Source organism: Cololabis saira, chromosome 19 (genome assembly GCF_033807715.1).
Source record: "Cololabis saira isolate AMF1-May2022 chromosome 19, fColSai1.1, whole genome shotgun sequence".
Classification (NCBI taxonomy): Eukaryota; Metazoa; Chordata; class Actinopteri; order Beloniformes; family Belonidae; genus Cololabis; species Cololabis saira.
The window spans coordinates 24577149-24599368 of NC_084605.1; the positions used below are offsets into that span (position 1 = coordinate 24577149).

Sequence of the window (22220 nt, forward strand, 5' to 3'; positions counted from 1 at the left end):
TCTGTTTTTTGTTTTATTTTAAACACTAGTCCATTTAGATTTGTAAACAATAATCAATAAAACTCACACACCTCTTCGTCCCCGCTCATGCATTGTGACAAACGGTGATCATTAGTTGATGTTGACTCAGTTTATGTTGCGGTCTCGTTTGACAGGTGGCAGAAATGACCAGCTTGCTCTCACAAATGCAAAAAACGCCAACATAATCTGAGCAGCTCAAAGGCTCCTCACAGCCAGGAGCTTGTGCTGCTTGCCAGTGTTTAAGAGGTGATGGCTAGATCTGCAGCCTGGCCGCGGCTCGCTTAGCCCAGCAGTGATTCAGGGAGCTGATGGTACCGTTATGTAACAGACTGGGAGGCTGCCAGTAGCAGAGGCCCCACAGTACCCTTCCAGGCCTGAGAGTAGGAGGGATGGGAACGGGCAAGACTGATCCATGGCAAGAAATGGGAGGACTAAGGACTAAATCTAGATATTATTACAAAGAAAAGCTTAAAAATGTCATAACAAACTAAGGAAGTCACATTAATCTTTTAGTCCATGCACAGAGCTGCTGCAGTCAGAGTCCAGCTGCATGCCCTCTTTACTTTTCCACCTTCGACTCGATCGTAATGTTGGATAATCTCCACCTTCCCATGTGGTTCAAAAATATTAGAGGACCTGAAAAATAAATTACATTACATCACATCTAATTACGAGGATAAACGTGCGCCGACAACGGGATGCTTTTAGCTCTAAGTAACTCTAGTCTAGTTGAGGATGTGTAACTTGATAATAGAAGGATGACTGCATGTTTGGAAAAAAAAGATCTCACACAAATTTCTGTTTCCAAGGAACATAAAAAAAAAAAAAGTTGAATATAAACAACTGGAGACCAAATGGTTTGAGTGTTGAGTGCTGTAAACGGGTCCCTCACAAACATACAGGCAAAACCAGTCTTATGTAATCAAAGCAAGTTTTGCAAGCGACTTAACATCCTAAATGTCTCCAGCACATGTCAAACACCGACAGGACCGTGCATGATTAACCAAAACACAGACGTTTTCACACACACACATATCGCACCTCATGTGGATGTCGACACCTGGACACACCCTCGCAGGAATTAGTAGCCTATCATTTTCACACAGTGTCCTGACGGCAAAGTTTTTCAACGCGTGCAAACATATTCATATATTTGATTTGATCTAGTAAATTCCTGGTAGATAATGAGAAGTCACAGAGTGTAGCCAAACATCTTCACTCGGATCTGTTGCCCGAGGCCAAAGAAAAGCACTTCATCAGCTCGCAGCAACAGCAACACGATTTCTGCACACCCACAGGTACAAGCCCACTCATGCACTATCTCATCTTTCTTACAACATCACTTTCTGTAATAAAAAGAACATTCAGTTCCAGGGAGATGAGTACTGATGCACGTTTTTGTTAGTAGATGCAACTGTTGCCTACCTGCAAGTAACAGTCTTGCAGACACTTGTATTCAAAAATGTCAAACTACATCAAGAATTAAACAAGTAAACAAGTCATACTTTGTGCCATTTAGTTTGGGTGCAGCTGCATAAACGTTCAAATATGCACATTTATAATGAGTGTTTGGGTAGCATCTTATCAAAGCAATGTTCTTTAGCCAAATGCGTACTTGATCTTAATGAGATGGATGGAGACTTCAGATCACAGGACTAATCTTGTCTTGCACATTATGGTTTCACAAGCTGTAAAAACACTGGAATAAAAATTGAAGCAGATAGAAAAGAAAGCACCAAATCAAATTATTCCATGCAAACATTTAAATATCTGCTTTAAATTTGGTTCAGTCATGCTCACACACACAGTTTTAGGGCCCACGTGTCGGAGGGCCAAATCTGTTGCTGCGTGAAAACACTCAAGCATCTGAAACAGAGGATGCATATCCTCTCCTTGGTCTAATTTACCTTGTCTAACTGAGTTGCTGTGGTGTTTGTGAATAATAGAACAGCCATTAGCCTGTGACTCACCTACCAACAGCACTTAACGTTTGCTAGTGAGTGCAGCAGAGGTCACTGTGAACTGACAGGACTCTTGTTTTGTTAGTGTGACTCATACAGAAGCCATGAGATCATTTTCATACCAGCAACAGCAGAACTAAAGGCTGAAGGCTACACTTTATCATGTGTTCATTTTTGACATATAAGTGAAACAAATGTATTTGGATTTGAGTGCAGATGTGACAGATGTTGGATTTAACATGTCAATTCTACAATTTATCAGTGGAAGTGAGTGAGAATCAACCACTTTTCCTCAGTCTTCCAAATTTCTTCATAACTTGCCAAAGAAAAGGTACAAAAAAAACTTTGCCTGACCCAAAGCAACAAATTCAGTTAGTACCTCCCCTTTTCTTTGTTTATATTTTATCTATCTGATTATGCATTAATTTTGGGAGACCAACATAAATATCATCTGGTAAATAGTCCCTCAGACTAACAAAGGTATATAACTTAATACCTTTGTTCACTGTTGTTTCTTTAACAAATATGAGCCACAAAAGAGAAGAATTGGTGTGGTCAATACTGAGTACCCCCTTACTGCTGACATGGAAGGCTAAGAGCCTTTAATGAATTGATCATCGACTGGTGTGGAGACTTCTATAAAAGCAGACGTTTTAGCAGTCGGATGGCCTGGCACATTTACGTATATGTTATCACAATACCACGATGAAAGCATTTCCGGAAAATCTGGAGTTGAACGTTCTGCAGTGAGAAAGATTATTCACCAGTGGGAAATGCAAATCTTCCTGGAATTGGACAACTCAAATGTCAGACTGTGCAATTCTCAAGAGAAATACACAATCCCAAGATCTATATCCTACAGAACCTACAGGCCTCATTGAACATGTTAAATGTTAGTGATTGACAGCCCAATTAGAAGTCTGAACAAGTGGGCTTGCTAGGATTCCTCTGTCTAAAATGAACACAAAACCTTTTACGATTAAAAGTGTATATTAGATGTTTGTGAAAGGAAAGAAACGGTTGACATGGAGGTTAAATAATGTCAGAATGACCACCTCTCTTAAATCTTTTTCATGTACACTTCATTTTGCATCTCCATCTTGGTTTAAAAAAAAAAAAAGAAACCGGTAATAGTGGCCCCATTAATGGTCTAATAAAAACCTTGATGCTGAAGCAAATTGACAGCCCGGCTTTTATTAGCTGTTATAGTATATAGTAACGGAAAAAGGAGAGGACAGGAGGAACATGTCTACAAAATCTAAGAGAGATGATGGAAAAACTTTCAGGAACACAGTTTGAGTAAAGTAAATACTCTCTTATAAACAAACAAAAAAGTAAGATCTGTTAAAACTCACATGACTTGGTAGTTCTGTTACTGTCCTATAACAGTTTCTGTTATAGGACAGAGCGGAAAACGAGATGTAATAAAGAAAAGAAAATGATGTCTCCTCTGCAAGTAGGGAAGGAGGTTAGGGGGTTTGTTACAATAAAAATGATTTTCAGATGTCTGAGTTATGTAACAGTCTGTTACAAAGCCGTCATCACTGCGTGGAGAACACCCTTCCCAGCACTTCCACTGTATTCCCTCCCCAGTGTCCTCTCCCCTTTCAAAGTCTCATACGTTGGACACGACCTCCGCTATCCTCCTCCCTCAGTTCTTTCTGTTTTGCAGTTGGACGTCAGTTGGGCTGATTTTTAACGGCTGTTATTGACGAGACTGTGTCACATAACAGTGCTGCTCCACGGTGGTCAACAAAGAACCTTCAGCTCTGTTAACAAGGACCTCTCAGACGGCACGCTATTACTTCCGAAGTTTAAAGATACCAAAATGGCTTTAATTCAGAATCATTTTCTCCATCATTTATTTTGTTTACAAACATGTCGTAAAACACTGGAATCACAGTTGTAATTGCAGAAAGATAGTATTTATTGAGACCTTGGAATGCATGCAGTTTCACTAAAAATAGACAGAGCTTAGTGGCTTTATGATGTTCATATAAAACCTCAACAAACCTACTTTTAGAAAAAGTAAAAGGTGAAGAATGCAAACAGTCCCATGACTGCAGCATGCATGCCTCCTTTATGCATATTTATCAGTTATCAGTGGCATTGCAGGTCAAATCATATCAAGTTTTATCTCCTGTTAAGATGGGATAGGCTGTTGTAAAACATTATGGCTGAGTTTTTATTCATTAACTTGTTTTTACTACATCATTGAAACTTCTTTTTATATTACTTTAGAAAGGTCTGGTATCTTTGGGGTTTTCATGACTGCTCCAATCACCTACGAAGAAAACTGGCGCAATGTCAAAATATATTCATATTTTCCTTTTGCACAGACCCAAATATCTCAAACTTAGACTTGTTACGCTTCATCAGGTTTAGAGGTGCACTCACATGTGGCTGTTCATACTGTGGCTGAACATTGCAGACCCATAAAGTCCGGTACGGTTGACTCGTGTATGTGGAGGAGAGGCATGTGAAATATACACTCACCAGCCACTTTGCTAGTATCTAAGAAAGAGGTCTGTGAGTTTACCGTACATAGAAGGTATAAGATAATAATAAACACTGTTTAAGTGTGTGTTTCAGGTGGTTAATGAGAAACACGTCTTACACTTTGTGCAATCCAAAATAGTCCTCAAAAAGGGCCATGCAAGACTGGGCCTTTTACCATTTAACTAATATCTTTGATATGCATCATGAATTTTCCTTGCATATGTATATTTGTAAAAGAAAAAAGAAAAATAATGATAATCACTTGTATATAATTGCACTAATAAAGAAAATGCCTCTGTTAAACTAAAGTTCTGCAGTTCATGTAGATGTTGCGTTGGTTCTTTCAAAAGGACTTCATCTCCAAGCACATAGTTGGTTACAGACCTCTGGCAGCGTGTTTACTCCTTTAAGTACAAACATGAGCGCAGTAAGTTACGTGCGGTCTTGCTTTTGCATTGTTTACATTTGGGTTTTGTGCTAGATTCCACATCCTTCACTCATGATTGCACACATGGTTGCCATGGAGCTTAAGGTACCCTGCGTGACATTGCTTCGGTTGACATATTGTTAAATAGTTCCCCTCAGATTTTATTTCTTTACAGTTCAAAAATGTCACTGGGTAACTATTAATGAAAAGCGAGTCCGATGTGAGAGTTGAGTCCCAGCCAGATGCAGAGATTGCTGGTAAATACCGCAGCAGAGTGGGTGCGGGTAACTAGGAAGTACAGGGGAAGAAAAACACCTTCTGTTCTCAAGGCTGGAATGTTAATGGTTGGTTTGTGGCAGGTCAGGATGTGTTTTCTGCATTTAAAAAAAATAAAAAGATTTACTTTTTGTACATTTGTTTCTGTGTTAAACTTGTCCTGTTACTTTAAAGGCACTATTTCAAAATAGAAGCACATCGTGGGAAAATAGCGTAGGCAGTTGTTGGCAGTTGTTTGCAGTTTCTCATCAAGTTGGACATTAAAATACTTTGTTTTATGAAAACCTTTCTTGGATTAAGTGACATATTCCAAATATCTTCATACATTAGTGCCAGGTTCAGAAGGTTGCCCAACAAAAATGATAGTGTCGTAGATTTGTTGAAGGAAAAATAAAAGAATCTGGTCAAGGAACAAGTAAAAACACCAAAAATTCCAGCCAATTAATTCATTCAACTGTAGACACTTTGGTCGGGACTTTTAGCATCTTCCACATTGTAACTGAAATATTGGTTTCCTATTTATGTTTCACCTTAATCAAATAAACATTATAAGAAATTATGTAAATGTCGGTATGTTTTGATGTCAGCTTTGCAGTATCGTTTTTTTTAAATGCATAGAGGTTAAGAAGAGACAACAAATACAGATATTACTTTTGACCAAAATGCAACCTGGTCATATTTTAATTAAAAAAAGAAGGAAGTAAATGTACAAGGCTTTTCATAACAGGAAGATAATTTGTCCATGGGAGTCTAAGATAGATCAACATAGTGTTGTTTGTGTGCTGTTGACCTGCAGTGCCAGTCTTTGGGGGAGCTTGCACATAGGTCAGGTTGTCCAACAATCAGGAAATCTCTGTTTCAGTTGTTGTTGAAGCATTTCAAAGTACTTTGGGATTTTACAGTACAGCTGTTTAGAGGGATTGTCAATAGTGGGAAAAAAATGTGAAAAGATTATATGTCATATGCAAAAACAGGAACACAAATCCTTTTTTTTAAAATAATATTTAAAAATACAATCCTTTTTATTACTTTAGACAAAAAGAAATACGATGCATATGTTTGACTGGGTTACTGCATTGTTGTCGTTACATTTGTCTCTTTTCTAGTCATCCTTTCATTCTTCCCTTTTTTCAGTTCTCAGAAATAGTTGAAGTGAAAGATAAAAAAAATTAAAAAAAGAAATACTCAGATAAGAGTGTCCAGGGTCAAATAGTTTTCCTGGAATGTTCATAAAGACAGAACTATGACGCTCAATTTTTCTCGTGAAAGGTTAAAACAACCACTAAGTCAAATAGTTGAGACAACGATCCAGTATTCTATTCTTGTCCTATCTGTGCACCAACAGCATGCAAACATGTTCTGCAGAGATACTGCTGCTACACACTTTAAACTCTGTTTGGCACCAGTTCATTGACTAGTTAATTCCACAAAGATTTTATTTTCTCTACAAATGTTCTGGACAGACTGGTACATTTGATCTTTTTTGTTCTCACGTGATAAATCTCAATGTCTTTGGCCATTTCTTAACTTCTTCACTAAAGAACGTAAAGTGTTTCCGTCACAATCGTTTGGACCCGCACTAAAATCCTAGTCTGATCAGCCGTACCCATTCACGATTAGAAAATCCCCTCTTGTGTAGTGGCTACTACACAAGAGGGGACATTACAGTAAAACCAGTACAGGACATGCTGAACCAATTGCAATGGGATGGGGGCAGGCTTTATGCAACGTCTTAAAAAGAATAACTGTTGAAAACAATGTAGATGGATGCAGAATTGCTAATAATACCTTTGATCAACAATTTTTTAAATGCAAAGCTGAGAACAGTCATTCACTGTCATTCCTACTCCAACAAATGCCATATTGGACATTTATCACATGATTTCACTGTCTCTGCCCAATGAGGAGTGGTTTCTTCTTCTGATCTGGCCAGTCCAAGTCAAATCCAGTGGAACCAAACCAATTCTTTGCAAAAACAATATTATTAGGCTGGCTGGCCAGCCTAATAAAATGTACAGAACTGATGAGATTTCACATCATATTTCCTTTGTTTGCTCCACTTTTAAATGTGCATTCAGTCATACCATTCAACACTGTAATTCATAAGCTGTGTGAAGATGAGAGGATAATTGTAGTTTTGACTGCCCTGTTGGCGCCACTCGTTCCCCTCAAAGCAACACTGATAATATGAGCCGTTGCATTGTTTAAAATAAGTAAATAAATATATTGTCCCTCCTCTCCGTGAGAGCTGTTTTTTCACACGGCCTGACTGCTTGGCCATTCTCAATATCTATGGCATGGTCAGGCACTTTCAGAACAGCTCAGGGTGACCGTTAATGCCTGTAGTCTAAGTCTACTGAATAACTGCTAATTCAAAGAAGAATTGGGTCATGGAAACTGTAAAATGTACTTCCCTCACGCTCTGGCCGCCAAGGCCTAAAACCATAAAAACTCCCCTCCAACTGTAGGTGCAGTAATGACGACTATCAAATAACAGAGAATGTATTCATATGTTACCGTTGAGCTGTTAATCATTGTTTCCCATTGAGTGACGAGAGTTTCGTGTGGAATATAGTAACGGTCTTTCAGAATGAATTATGTTAGTTAAGATGATAACAGAGAGTGTGATTTGATTCAGGAAAGCTGCCAAAAACCAAAAAAAGAGAATGATTTTGGTCTGAATGAAAATAAATGGACATGCTACTCATGCCATCTTCAGCGCCTGTTTGGTGTGTGTTGCTGAGATTGGTTCAACTCACACATTAACAGCCTAATCCCAGTGTGTGTGTTGTCATCTCTGCGTTTCCTGCCCAGACTGTGAATCATGGCAGCAGGTGGACTTTAATCCCGCAGTCATAACAGACAGCAATTGTAGTTACCAGACACCGTTTGTTTAAGGTGTCGTCTGTGTTTTCAGGTGGGCTTCGCTCATGTTTGCCACGTGGACGGGGGAAGTGTACTTATTTAGTAAGCCTTGAAGTACCAACCAAAGTCTGCTTGATTTTAACATTTGATTTTTTTGTTTTCACCTCCTCTCTTAGTATCATGTGAAGACAAAAGAAAAGGTATGCAAGCGATTCATTCTTTCTTTATGGTATGTTTATTAAAGCATTAATTTAGTCCAGGGAAGGGAGGCTTAACCTTCTCTTGTGTGTCTGCTGGCTGTGTGATGTTTGTGCCCCAAAGTAACATTATCCTGCTGGTGCACAGGTGATACCAAGCTGAATATAGCCCCCCTATGGCCAGCTGGTCTGGCTATTTAAAACAGATCGGAGGTGGGGGGCACGCGCGCCGTTCGCATCAGCATTCTGCACGAGCTGCATAGAGTTTGGTTTTAGGGCTTGGACGGCATGAGAATCAGAACATTTTGAGACGAGACCGGGATGCAGTCACGTTCTGTACGACCCGAGGAGCCACTGTCCAGGAAACGTTTGTTCAGTTCAGTGGTGAATGGCTGAGCACCAATCTCTGAGGGCGTGTGGTTCATCCCAGCATCAAATGTACACAAACATATTCGACAATGGTTGTTTGTGTTGGATGAAGTTACCGCGGCTGTTGCCGTTTCTGCCCATCCAATAAAAACTGTCCATAGGTTGACTAGAGAGGAAGGCTGGTTAGCCAGAGCCGTTGTACAAAAACACGTTCCCTGTGTCGTTGCTGTGATTTTGGTTTGTATGGTGTCTTTGTATTGAACGGGGAGGGGGTTTGCATGTGGCAGCCCCCCTGAGCTTGTAACCGTGAATGAATGGCAACAGCTGAGCAGGAGAACTTTATCAGCAACACTTATTGCTTGTGTGTGTGTGTGTATGTGTGTGTGTGTGTGTGTGTGTGTGTGTGTTAGATTCAGGAGGAGCTGCAGCTAAAGCAGTCTCGCCGGGGACTCTGCGCTGAGCTCACTGTCGTCCTCTCTTCCTTGGCCGCTGGCCTCTTTTTCACTTTCCTCCCCTTGGCATACTTGTTCTTTTTTGCCCACGACTCACCCTGTGGATTTCCTAACCCTGGCTTCCCTGGAAAAAACCGCATAACGGATCCGTCGTGACTCGCTGGCTTCCATTGAAAGGAGTGGAAGGAGAGATCGGGAGCCAAAACAGAAAGGGAGTGAAGCAGAGACAGACCAATCGATCACCCTGGTACTGAGACGGAGTGGGAGTGGAGCGCCGAGGCAGCAGAAGTGTTTTTCCTTGCCGTTATCATTTAACTGGAGACAGTCTCTCACTTGAAGTGGAGTTGTCCAAAGCTTTTGATGTGCATCTGACCCATGGACAGAAAGGACAACCTTCCCTCTTCACTAACACTCGAGACTTTGGAGGAGGACAGCTTTTGAACAAGAAGTTCAATGTTTACCAAGTAATTGATCTCCATTTTGAATGATAATGCTGGACACCAACCACTGCCTCTCCTTCAAACCCTCCCCCCTGGATTCTCCCCCACTGGCAGATGACATGGAGAAGGAAAGCTTGAAGATGGATCACGACAGACTTGTCTATCACAGCCTGAAAGAAGGTGGGCCACCTGGAGTCACACACAAGATATTTGATACTTTATGTGTGTGGCTGCCTCTTATAGAGCGTTGTATCAGTACTTAGATATTTTATTTAAATCCTTAATGGAACTTTGTCAAATATAAGCTATTTGGATAATTGGTTGGTGTCAGAAGTTGAGGAGGTTGTATATCTTCCCTGCAACTCTTTCAATAGAGTATATTTGGCCCCTGCACTAAATTAAGAAGCAGCGGCATGTGTAAATGCCCGATTTTAAAGTAACATTTCCAATTGAATCGAGATTAAACCTGCCCAAGGAAGTGTTTGTGCATTTTTTTTAAAGGATTTTTGTTCTTCACAGCCTCTTTTCTGTGGCCATTACTGTCAGTGGAGTAGAGTTAAAAGCATCGGTAGGCGTTTAACAATTTGGGCATGATGACAAAGAATACTGGGGCCTAATCATGAAAAAAGGCGTTGCACTTTCGGAGCACTAATGGACAAAATCTCTGCGGGGCCACTAGCTTATAGTGAATACCAATAAAAAGTTTTAGCTTTTTATGTGTGGGAATGTATTGGATGTAATGGTATGACATTTACAGAAACTGTTTGTGTATTTAGAGGTTGCTCAGGCTTCACAGAAGCATCTTATTCCAACATTTGAGTAATATCAATAATAATAAAGGGTAATGTAGCCGAATTTGGCACGACTTGCATTTGTGCATCAGTCACGGATGACGAGACACAACAGGGAAGGGAAAGATGGTGGAATCTGGACAGCAAAAAGAGAGATCATTATAACTTAACTCATTGCAGAGTTGTTGAATGTACTTGAATTGAACTCTCAGATTATTCCACGTCTTTTTGTTTTTTGACTTGGTTCAATTCTTCAAATAAGCACCACATTAGACAGAGAAAGGCTGAGTGCCATGGACTGCAGATAGTGTTAGCGCTGGGAATTTGACTCACACTCCTTGAACTTTGAGATAATTAGTATGCACTGCACCTCCCCTTATTGTCGTCTGGCTCCTTGTCACGATGCGGCAGCGAGATGCAGTGGGCATCATTCTGGGGTGTGAATGGCCTTAACCTTGCATCGTCCCTGCTCTCTGCTTCTTTCTACTCTCGCTGATGTGTGGAGCATTTGCCGTGGGTGACTTGTGTTTAGGCTTAGTTGTGACAAGCCAGGGTTTTTCTGGGGACGGGTTGAACTCAGACATGTTTAGTCAGAGCCACTGACACACGAGTGCTGCAGGATTAGCCCAGTTGGCCACCAGCACTCTGGCTCTACTTCACTAGTCTCCTCCTGCAACTGCAGTAATGATTCTCCGTCCTTACGTTTTAATCCTTGAATCCTTCTTTCCGGCTTATTTTAATGTTCCAGTTGTTTTCTGTAGTAACTGATTAACATTCTGCAAGTGTGTGGCAGCATGAGGGCTGTATTTAAGTATTGAACTGATTTAGTTCAAGCAGCAGAAGCTCTTGTATTAACTTAGTAATAACTATTGTAATAACTATTCAGACAAGAGATGAGAGCACTAAAACATTGAATTAAGTAGATATACACTCATATCTTCAAAATAAAATGGTTGGTTAGGATTGAGGCTGTAATGTATGATTTTAAATTCATTGCGACTCTTCAGCCAGCACGTGGAGACGGTGGTTAAAAATGAGCTGTTCTGCAACCTGGAGATCACAGTTTTGAATTGAGTGAGCAAACCGTCTTCGAGAAAACCGGAGGACTGTGGTTATAGTTGTCTCAGCTTTATCTGAAAATGTGTAAAGGTTGCCATCTCTGCAGTCTTCCTGCATGTCACTCTGGGTTGCTTCCCTCCAGCTTTTCTGAGTACAGAGGCAGGCTGAAGCTGTGGCCTACTATCCCAGTAAAAGTGCCCTGCCTTTTTATCCTCGTCTTAAATTAACCAAAATGGCCCTCAAACCTGATTTTAAGTTCCGGTGTGCGTCTTCGTTTTCATAAGGCAGAAAAAATAGTCTTCTTTTTCCTTTTTTTTTTTATTTAAGCATTTATAAACTAACAATGATCAGCTCATTAACCATTTCATCTGAAGCGTGAGTTTACACTGATTGTTTGCTCTGCTCATGAGGAATGTTTAGTGTTGTGAAGTTCCCTTTGCAAAAGAAAGCTCGAGCAGGGTAAAATAAGGTCACAGCCTTTGAAGTTTATACACCGTTTAATAAGTCAGAATTCTGCAGAAAGACTATCATAACAAAGTTACTGAATTACATAACATCAGCTCAGGAGTGTTTATGCACACTTCACAAGTCCTGCATCCAATTTCCATTAATGGTGCGAGGACTATCACTTCCTACATCTCCATGTGTTCCGTATTTGTTTTCCTTCACTGTGATACTTGTTGTCAAGTACTCGTAGTTTTACTCTTATTTGTACCGACACCAGTACTGATTATCAGTATCAATATTTATTGACACTTTTGTAGGTAATACTTAATTATTGTAAAACATGACGTGTAAATATGTAGAATAAATGGTATCAAACTATAACCAGACTGAAATGTCTTGCATGTCCTTTATTTTCTCTGTGGTTGTCTTTACATCAGGAAGATGGCTGCGGCTAACGACTATTCTGATAGTCGAATAGTCATCGACTATTGAAACGATTTGTCGACTAATCGGATTGTGAATCTCATTATTAAATGGTTCCGATTAAGCTCTCAGCTTTTAAATTTAGCTTGAGGTTGTTTAAATGATGTGCTAATTAAAAAATACAAAACAACATATTTTAATAAACTTTGCTGCCAGTCGAATTGTTCTCTTGGCGCTGTACTACTCTTAACTCAGCAGAGATAGGAAAGGAGAAGATCCCTCACTCTGTTTACATTTTTTTGCCGACAATAGTCGATTAATTAATTTAATTGGTGACTGTTTTTTTAAACATTTTTGTCAAAAATATCGACTAATCATTGAACCGTTAATTAGAACCAAAGTCTTGTTCACAGAACACATTTAAGCTTGTTTGCATAACCTCAGACACACTTCCTGCTCTCTGATGGTTCACTGTGCCTCCACTTGTTTTGATATAATGACCTCAGATCTACTTTGACTGCGTTACTCGTTACACATGACACTTTTATGTTCACATGAACTGATGCCATCATTGACCCGATGCTGTTATTTGAAAACCTATCAGTGTTTGTTTTATCTCCTGCTGCTTTAATGTTCTAAGAATACTAAAATGGGGTGCATTTAGACAGCCACGCGAAATATTATTAGTTATATAGAAGAACGGTACAAGTAACAATTTATCTCTGGTTGTCGAGACAACTTTCGCACCGTAGGAAGAAACCTTAACCAATGCAGCTCTACTGGATTGACTCTACTGGCTGAAAGTCTTTTAAGGGTTAACTCAGCAACGGCTCTGGCACATTCACATGTTTACCTTCCTTATTCTATGATGTACAATGGTGATTGTATGACCTCTATAAAAATTATGACTCTTAAATGACTTGCATGATTCAGTTGGATAGATAAAATAAAGGGTTTGTCCCGGAGCTCGTGATAAACCTTCAGTATTGACTACTCTGGAAACGTGTTATCACTTTATAGCAGCAGTCAATAGCCATCCCTACTTTTTACACATGGTACTGTTATCAGTGTTTTACACTTGCATTGTCTCAAGTAATCAAGATATGTTTTTTTTTCTTTCATTAAAGCAGCACAAAGGACTTTATTTTCATCTTTATCTAGCTCCCGCTGCTCTGGTCTCTACTGTTGCCAAAAGTCAGTCCAAAGTAACTTTGGACTCATGACCTAGTTGCCTCTTGCAAGAACTCTGCATCGCTTGAGAGAACATCTTGGACAGTGTCATTTCAGTGACCTAACCTCCATGGCTACAGGGGGACCTGCTGAGTTGAAAAAATATGCAAATGTTGCAAATGTTCCTTTGTGCTGCTTTAAAGTCGAGCAATAAAAGCCAACGCTGGTCTAGAAGACAGTATTTATGCTTCCAGTAAGCTTTTCCTTCAAACTTGAAGAATAAATGGGAAAAGTAAAGAAGTGCAGGAGAGAATAGAAGCTTTGAGATGTGATGAAACATAAAAGGAAAGTGTACGATTCTCTTTCCAAGAATAAAGTCCCAGCATGGACTGTGCACTGATTTGTGTCCATGTGTTTTTATTTGTGTGCATATACGCAGGCTTATGTTTGGCACCTAACTGCTGCATGAGTGGAACGTGCACCATGTATAAACTTGCCCGGCAGTGTTTAGGTCTCCGTGTTTACGTTGCTGAATGTGAGCTGACGTGTTATTGCTTCCAGAGAAGATTCCAGCGTCGGACTGAACGCTGAAGACGTACATGTAGAGCGTACTCTTATAAAAACAACAGAACAGAGCCGGGATAGTCGGCAAGGATTAAGAGCCGAAGGATGACATTTAGGAGCTCGACTCTGCCGTTAATTCCCCCGCGTTGCAGTGTTGATGCCCAGGCCTACATTGTCATAACAGCAACTCAACACAGCAGCTGCTAACTGACAGCTAACCTGCGAGCACCAATGATGTCATTTTTTTTTTACCTTTTTTGTTTTTTTGGTGGGAAGGAACAGGTGCTGCTTATCCTCAAAGTAGCAAACAACCCTGGCCAGAAATGCTCTGGATGCTTGAGTGGTGTGTTACACCTCACACAGAGATCACACACACCCTTTCAGCAGCGACAACTATAAAACAATGGCCTGTCGATGACAGTTTATTCTAGTTAGAATAGTATTACTCTAATAACATACTCACTCCTCCTTTTAGTTAATTCTGCAAACTAAAACACACGTGGGCAGTAAGCACATATCTAATCTTAAGTTTTAAAATAGAAACAGACTCATGCCAATAAGCACAGTGAAACTATACACCCTGATTGGTTATGAGGAACGTAAAAAAGAAAAACCGTCTTACGTCACAAACAAGTGTACAGTAAATTTCTGCCACGGCCAGCAGTGTTTATCATACGGTCCATTTATTTGCTGCTATTGTCTTAACCTGTTTTTATAATTGCTATCCACTTTAACAGTCAGCTGTTGTTGAAAAAAGATCTGTTTTGATTTAAAATGTGCTAATATGAGTAAGACTGCATATCCAGTCCTTTTCACTTTAAGTTTATGTAGTTCATAACAATGGCGCTCTGTGTGCAGAGAGGTCAGACATGGCTCATTTTGCCAAGCATTGTGTTCCTTAAAAACTCTCCTGACCCCTGCATTATGCAACAAGTGCTTCCTGTTTTGACATGACACCACAATCAGCCCATATGCCCATTTCTCTCATCTGTTTTTGTATTTTTTTTCCAACAGTGCTCCGTTACATTTTTCAAAACTGTAGTGTTGCATTGTTTCGACTCCACTTGCTTTTGCAGTTTAAATCCCTATGAATGATTAGTGTTTTTTTCTCACGCATCTATGCACACTTGGTGTACAAAAGAAAAAGCCCTAGAAAAAGGAAGTGAGTAGTTGTGAGAACACACCCACTTGTACTATTTTTTTTTTAGACCGCCTTCTTGTGACTTTTAAAAAAAAAAAGAAATGACGAAAGAAGAGGGAAATGGGAGGATGAAGCGGCCACCAGAGAGTGCAGGTTCTCCTCACGTCGGTCTAAAAGCATCCATGTTCCTTCCTGCTGTCTGCTTATTTACCTAAATGTTGTGATCGGAGGGCTGATCGCGAGGCTTCGAGCTCCATACCTGCAGATTCTTACTCTCAGCGACCCGACTGACTTTCTCTTCCTCTCTCCTCACCTCTCCTGTCTCCATGCAGTCCTCCAGCTCAAGCTTCAGCAGAGACGCACACGCGAGGAGCTGGTCAGTCAAGGGATCATGCCACGTAAGTGATGCGATGCAGTCTTTTTTAAATTATTCAAAATGTGCTATATTCTGCAAAGTTGCATACTGTTTCGTCAGCATGGCCACAATAGTTTCAACATGCACATACGTGTTATGGTGGTGTGCCTTCTAATGATGCAGGAATTGCAGATATTGCGAAAAAAGCTTAAACTGAGTCTCACCAAAGCTTACTGTTACTGTCACAAGTTACAGTTACTGTCACTACATTGCAAATGAAACTGAATCAGTGTTTTTAACTGCTCTGGTCTGATATTTCATTGTGTCATGGGATGCAGGTCTGGGAAGGTTGAGACGGTTTTGTTTTTCGTTTTCTTTTCAGTATTTTGCAGAAAATATGAGCCTTGATATGAATTGTCAGTTTAAGTATGTAAATTGTGTCATACTTGCTTGTCTCTTTGCAACACTTTGCTATCATGTAGTGCAGCTTCCTCCTCGTCTCTATTCACTTCCTGTTACAAGAATATCGCTCATCGCAGTAGGCAGATATTTTCTTTTTTTAAGCCTTCATTTCGCATTTATAAAACAAATGCAAGACATTTCACAGATGACATTCAGTCAAAAACATGCAGCAGTCAACATTCAGTCACATTCACTTATATGTATATGACGGTTCATTCTCATCAGACATGTGATTGTTGAGACTGGGTTCTCCGCAAGGAGGTGGAGAACAGGAAAGGGTGACTGATGTGCCCATTTAGATGGACAGATGTACCACATTTCCTTGAATTGCGACAGCTGTCTTTATTTTGATCGCGCAGGCTAGCAAGAAGGTCTGTGGAGACGGCTTGTATGAAAACAAGGATTTTGATCATTGTATTTAGTCACATTTAATTCACGTCCCCAGCTTAGGTCAGTGCAGGTATTCTTACATTTTTCTACTCACGTTAGGATTGTTGCACTAAAGTAACTCTCATGAGGCCTTTTTCAATGCAAACACGAGGCAATAAATTTAACAATCCAATACCCTTATCATCTAACAGCTTCTGTAAATCAACTGCAACAGAATATGAGAGACTGACTTGTAAAATATATCCAAACAAGGATAAAATAGTGGTTTTTACTCTGTTCACTCTTGTTGCTGTGGCAACTCAACAGTTCAGGTCAATCTTTCAGATTAAAAACTCTTCAGGATCATTTGTGACCGTGGATTGAACTGGATTACTTTTTTCCCTTTTCTCCGGGAACCAAGCTTTTTTTTTTTAAACTATTAATTTACTATTTCTGATCAGAAGAAAAGTAGCAGTTGCATCTCAAGAGGAGGAGATGGGGGAACAAGTTTAGTTTTTTCTGGGTACCAGAACTACTTCGATCATGCTGCTTGATCTGAAAACTGTTTGACGTGAGCAGCATCCCAGATATAATTTATCAACTTAAAGGGGACCTATTATGGCATCTAATACCTATTTTAAACAGGCTTTGAATGTCTTAAAAACAAACTTTTGATTGTTTTTGCTAAATAAATTAGAAATTCAGCCTCTGAGCCATGTCTTTATCTTCCCATTCTCTAACCTCGTTATCTATGCGGGATTCTGAGTGGGCGAGGCTATGATAATGAGGCTCTGTGCTGATTGGCTGCCTTAATACACCACTACGAAAAAATGGCGGAAGCTCCGGCCGGCAGAGTTACTGTGTCCTAACTGCATGCGATGCGAGCGAGCATCAGCGACAAAATCACTTCCATTGCTTTATTTTCAATTGGACTGTCCTAACTGGCCGCAGCGACGCAGCGCTGCACACCATGACGCAGCGCGCCGTTTTGAGCTGAACATTTGTCGGACGCCCTGCTTCTATTTTCTTCCTGTCGTTCGCGTTGAAAGCCGGTTGAAAGCGCTGTAGGAAACAGTCATGCAAACAGTCATGGATGAGGAACGGCTGGTCCAGTTAGTTGAAATGAGAAGTTATCTCTATGATACCTCCTCATTTCACTACAAAAACCTCAATAAAGTGGCAGCTGGCTGGAGGGAGATGGACAGAGAGCGTCCGATGTCATGCAGTGCGTCGCGATAGTCGGACGCTCGCATGCAGTTAGGACACGGTGTTTATTTGTGGGCGTGGTTTGCATTTTGGTTACGTAACGAAAGGGAGCAGAATCTGAACGGCTCGTAGAAGCCACATCAGACTGGATGGCTCATCCGGGCGGCTGTACAGACACTGCAGAATTTGGTTGCTTTCATCCTTCTCTGAGTTGGCAGGCTGAGGGGAGACCACTTTACATATGTAAAAAACGTGTTTTTCATAATAGTTAAATGTTGCTCTTTTCGCCATCCAGCCAGCAGGGAATCAGCTGGCACTAAACTAAAATGTCCCATGCTGTCGCTAACCTGGGGAAGTTTGTGTAAATTATGGCCCCGGAGAACAGAATACGCTCTTGGAGGAGACCCAGGGCTTGTTTTAGTCGACATCTTAGACCATCACATTCAACCATTTAGTTCCAGCAAATCTTCTCCGTGTCGTCCTCCACCTGGCTTTGCATCACACAGTTGCTGCACTTGGTCCAACATGGACTGGTAGACGGTTTTACTGACACAATCCTTTTTAATGTGGAGATTTATAGAGGAAACAAAATACAACGGAGGGAAAACGAAAAGAGCTCATGTTGTGATCTTGACAAGACTGCTTTTAAAATGAGGACTTTGTTGACTGCCATCAAGGGACAGTAAAGATCATATAAACACTCCTCTCTGGACTCTATTTTCAGTTTTGTTTTTGTGGAACATGATGACACTGTTATAGAAATAGCTGCTCACCCAAGTGAATGCTTAAGTAAGTCACTCTGAAAATGGCATTATGTCAAAATTAAGCTTTTGTTTTACAGCTGGAAAACATTTTGCAAATGCAGTTACCACACTCGTCAGGCTGCAATGATAATGTTCCTTTATTAAATAACAAGCACTTGATGCTTTTGTGTTCTGTGATCATAACAACCCATTTTTTGTTTGGGTTTATAAAACATTAGAAAGCAGTGAATGTTTCCACCTCGTGATAAATTTGACCAGACCATCTTGCCAAATGTTTCAGTTTAATACAATGAATTGGTTTTGAAAATAATTTGTTGTTGGACGGTTGACCAGTTATGCAAGTTGTCTTTTTTGTAGTTTATATTATAGTAACAGCCCTGAGTGGTGCAGCTGTAGAGGACATGGTTAATGTTGGGAGGGGAAGAGGGTCAGCTCTTGCAGCAGTATGTAATGTTCACACCACCTCTTACAGCGGGAGGTGGTGTGAATCAGTAAGTTTCCATCCACATCAGATGTTCTTCTGCAGATCACACGATCTCACAAATGCCGCGGAGGAGCTCTGTAGATTTTCTTTTAAGATTTCTTGTCCCACATTGCTAAAAAGAACAGTCTGTGACCGTTTGTTATGCAAAACATATGTCTAGTGTCTTAGCATTTGGTTTACACCCTTTGGCTATCAAACTGAGATATTTTGCGGAGATTGTGTCTTTTTCAGGATTCTGGACTTTACGTAAAAGAACACTGTCATCAGTGTTAGATTATGTGCTGAAACTTTTCTTTCCAGGTTATTTTTCAGTGTTTTTGTTCCTGGTAACTGAACACTCATTGTGCCCTAAAGTTCCTTCGTGCTGCAGTTTCGGTAGTTGTATAAGATTATTACGTTTCACACTGCTTTTTTTGCATCTACTTAATCTGGAGGTTCAATGCCAAGGATGGTATGTGTAAACTGCACGATGACGAGACGCACTGAAACAAAGGCTACGAGGGGTTGAAGAATGGCGTCATCAGCGCATGATGACGGTAAACGGTCAACAATAAGCTGAACAAGAAAATTAACCGTACAAATACGTCAAAAAATTAGGATGTGGTCCCAGTCATGGTTGACTATAAAAAACAATTCAGATTCATTTGTACACCAATTAATGTTACACTTTAGTCAGTTAGTCGGGTGGCAAAAACTGGGGATTTCTAACACTGTTTAAAGGTCATTTTAGATCGGGAGACCTTTGAGATGGCCGTCATCGAACTGTTTACACCTAACAATGAATCTATGCTGAAAGATTTTGTCACTCGTCTTTCACAACGTCATCTTTTGCAGCCCAAAATCGTGCAGTGTACACCGGCCATTAGGGCCAACATCTTTTACTGAGTATGCCCGATTCATTAGATCAATTATGACAACCTCAGCAGTTTCTATTTGGTCTAATTCTAGTAGATTGGTTCTTTGTGTATCGCCAGATGTACAGCTATATTTATGATCATTTCACAAATCACGCAAGTTAACTGTGCGGACATTTTTTTTAGATGATTGCTTATTGTTTTGCAAACTAACTAAAATTGTGACATTATGTGATGACTTGCATTAGCAAACCATCGAAGCAGGAACAAGGGACAGGTTGACCATTATACTGTAGTTATAGTCTGAGTTTGGTTTTTAACTCAAACATTAGTTTGCACTCTGAATTTACTTTAAATATCTTTTAAAATCCACTGGCAACTACAGAGGTTAAGATAAACTACCGTCTTTGTAGTTTAAGTGGAAAATTTGGAATTCATCGCTGCAAAAAAAGGTGAGATGACTTAACACTGAAGAATCTCATCTTTTAGTTTACAATAACCGACTGTTACCGTATCATTTTAATACTTGTTTAGTCTCTTCATATGCAAGAAGTATTACATCACTGTTTACAAAATAGAAAATAAAATGTAGATTTTAATCACTTACAGTGGTCTTCTTGATGTTTTGTGCCATTTTTAATATTTTGTTACTTCACAAGTGGAACAGGTTGTGAAATGAGGAATTGCTCTGACCCTCCACCCAGCCATCTGTAGAGAACAGAGTTGCCACCCTCCTGTAGCCAGATTGCTCTCTATCACATCTTTGGCAGGGATTTCACCAGCTTCAGACAATTGCACTGTTACGCCACTCCAACTGCTGCTGCCCTGATATCCTTCCCCAAATCAAATGTACTCTTTTGTTGTTCTGCCTCACTAAACGTTGATGTTGACATCTGTAGTGAAAAAGTGCCAGAAGACCAAGAGGTTGGGTGTCTGATTCAAACGTTGTGGATGGAGCAGATAAAATCGGAAAAACCTCTCCAAACTCCTTGCGTCTGGACTATATTTTTCTCCAAAGTTTTATTATTTGAAAATGGTTTGGTTCTGTGAGGTTACTCAATCTGACATTTGAATGTTTTTGGGTGGAGACCGATAGCTGTGTTGACAAGCTAATAGTTTGAGCCTGCTACGTTTTTTTTTTAAAAGGTGGTGCAATCTTGGGCTTCCTGCAAAGTTGTTTGACAATTAAAGCTCCTGTGCACATTTTCACAGGTGTGAATTGCACAGAAAAAGACCAACCACAGGCTGAATGGTACAGTCCCTGGTCCAAACCTTTCAAACTGTTTTAAAATCAGCCGAAATCTGCTTCAAGACCAGAGCTTTAGAGGCTCTAGAGGGTGCAAATAGCATCCACGGGTGGCCGGGCAGAAACTTTTGCATGCACACATGACACCACATACATGCATGACCATATTTTGAGCAGTTTTTTTTTTTTTTTTTTTTTTTATCTCTTGAGCTTCTTTGTTCTTTCAACCACAAGTGATGATAGAAATACCTGCATGTGTGCATATTTTCTATCCTATTGGCATTGAACAATCAATGTGACACCATACCATCCAGGCTGTCCTGCTTTAAAAGCTATTATCAATTAATTTATAATAATTTTGCTAAATTAATTGTTTTCATTGCATTGAAAAGAACAGTTTACACCTATTTGCACAAGGTGTCCTGGCACATGGGAGAAAGTAGAGCTGTGGTTCAAACGGTCAAGAAAAAGAAAAAGAGGAGGATCATCATTATTCCATCATTAATGGAGGTTCGAGGATCCACATTTGAGAAATTATGAATTATATTTGGCTCTTAATGGAAGAATGGGCTGTGGTTTGTAAATAAACCTTATCAAAGAAATTAAACGGGGAAGCTGTATAGCGATTTCAGGATACGTAAGTAAAGGAAGAAGGCAAGTATAAACAGTGGTGTGGTTTTCTGATGGAAATCACTGAAAAGTCTTTGGAGCAGTGCCAGAGTTGGTTGTTTACTTCTCAACAGTTTACTCAACCTATCTATTCAGGGTTGTCGCGAGATAGTGGCTGGACTTATAAACTTGATCTCTACATGTTAGTAATTCCTATATCCGGGCCTGATAAAGCCAGAAACTGAACCTGCAGCTTTTCTAAATGAGCGTGTCCAACTCCTCACTTTTCACGTCCTTACAGCCTCACAGGCCGAGCCACCGTCACCAGAACCATGTCGCCGAGAAACCTCACACAGTTGTCAGCAGCTGTCAGGCACACGGTCTCCTTCCTTCAGATAGCCGCCAAGCTGTCATGCGTCGCATTTTTGAGATGCTTGACTTTGTGATAGTTTGGAACTAACAAAAAAAAAAATCCTATTTTTACTTGACCAATAACATTGTACTCCTGGGAAAAAAAGATGCAAATTACATAAATATTCCGTCTCAGTAAAGGAGTACTTCCTATAAAGCAACCTCAGTCACCCAAACTACAGAGTGAATGTTTAGGAAAGCCTGCCGTGTCCCTAGATTTACGTTCACATGACTCCAGGAGGTGTTTCTGGTATTTGCTTCGTTAATAATAACGCCTGCTAAAGTTTTGTGCACAACCCCATATTTTATAAAGATATACAGCCCCATAAATAAGAGCTCTGCATATTGTTTATACTTT

At 40.1% G+C, this 22220-nt stretch overlaps 1 protein-coding gene across 7 annotated transcripts in view; it reads left to right on the forward strand.

Annotated features, from left to right (window-relative positions):
• mrtfab (myocardin related transcription factor Ab) overlaps positions 1 to 22220 on the forward strand; it is a 49155-nt gene that overhangs the window by 11468 nt on the left and 15467 nt on the right. For 3 of the 7 annotated variants that reach the window (XM_061709327.1, XM_061709332.1, XM_061709328.1), the window contains exons 4-5: positions 8226 to 8249; positions 15435 to 15500. In XM_061709327.1, the coding sequence (XP_061565311.1) occupies positions 8226 to 8249; positions 15435 to 15500 (90 nt within the window). Of the gene's footprint in view, positions 1 to 8225; positions 8250 to 9047; positions 9688 to 15434; positions 15501 to 22220 lie in introns of those variants that run through there. The other 4 variants (XM_061709330.1, XM_061709331.1, XM_061709333.1 and 1 more) reach the window with 2 other exon arrangements.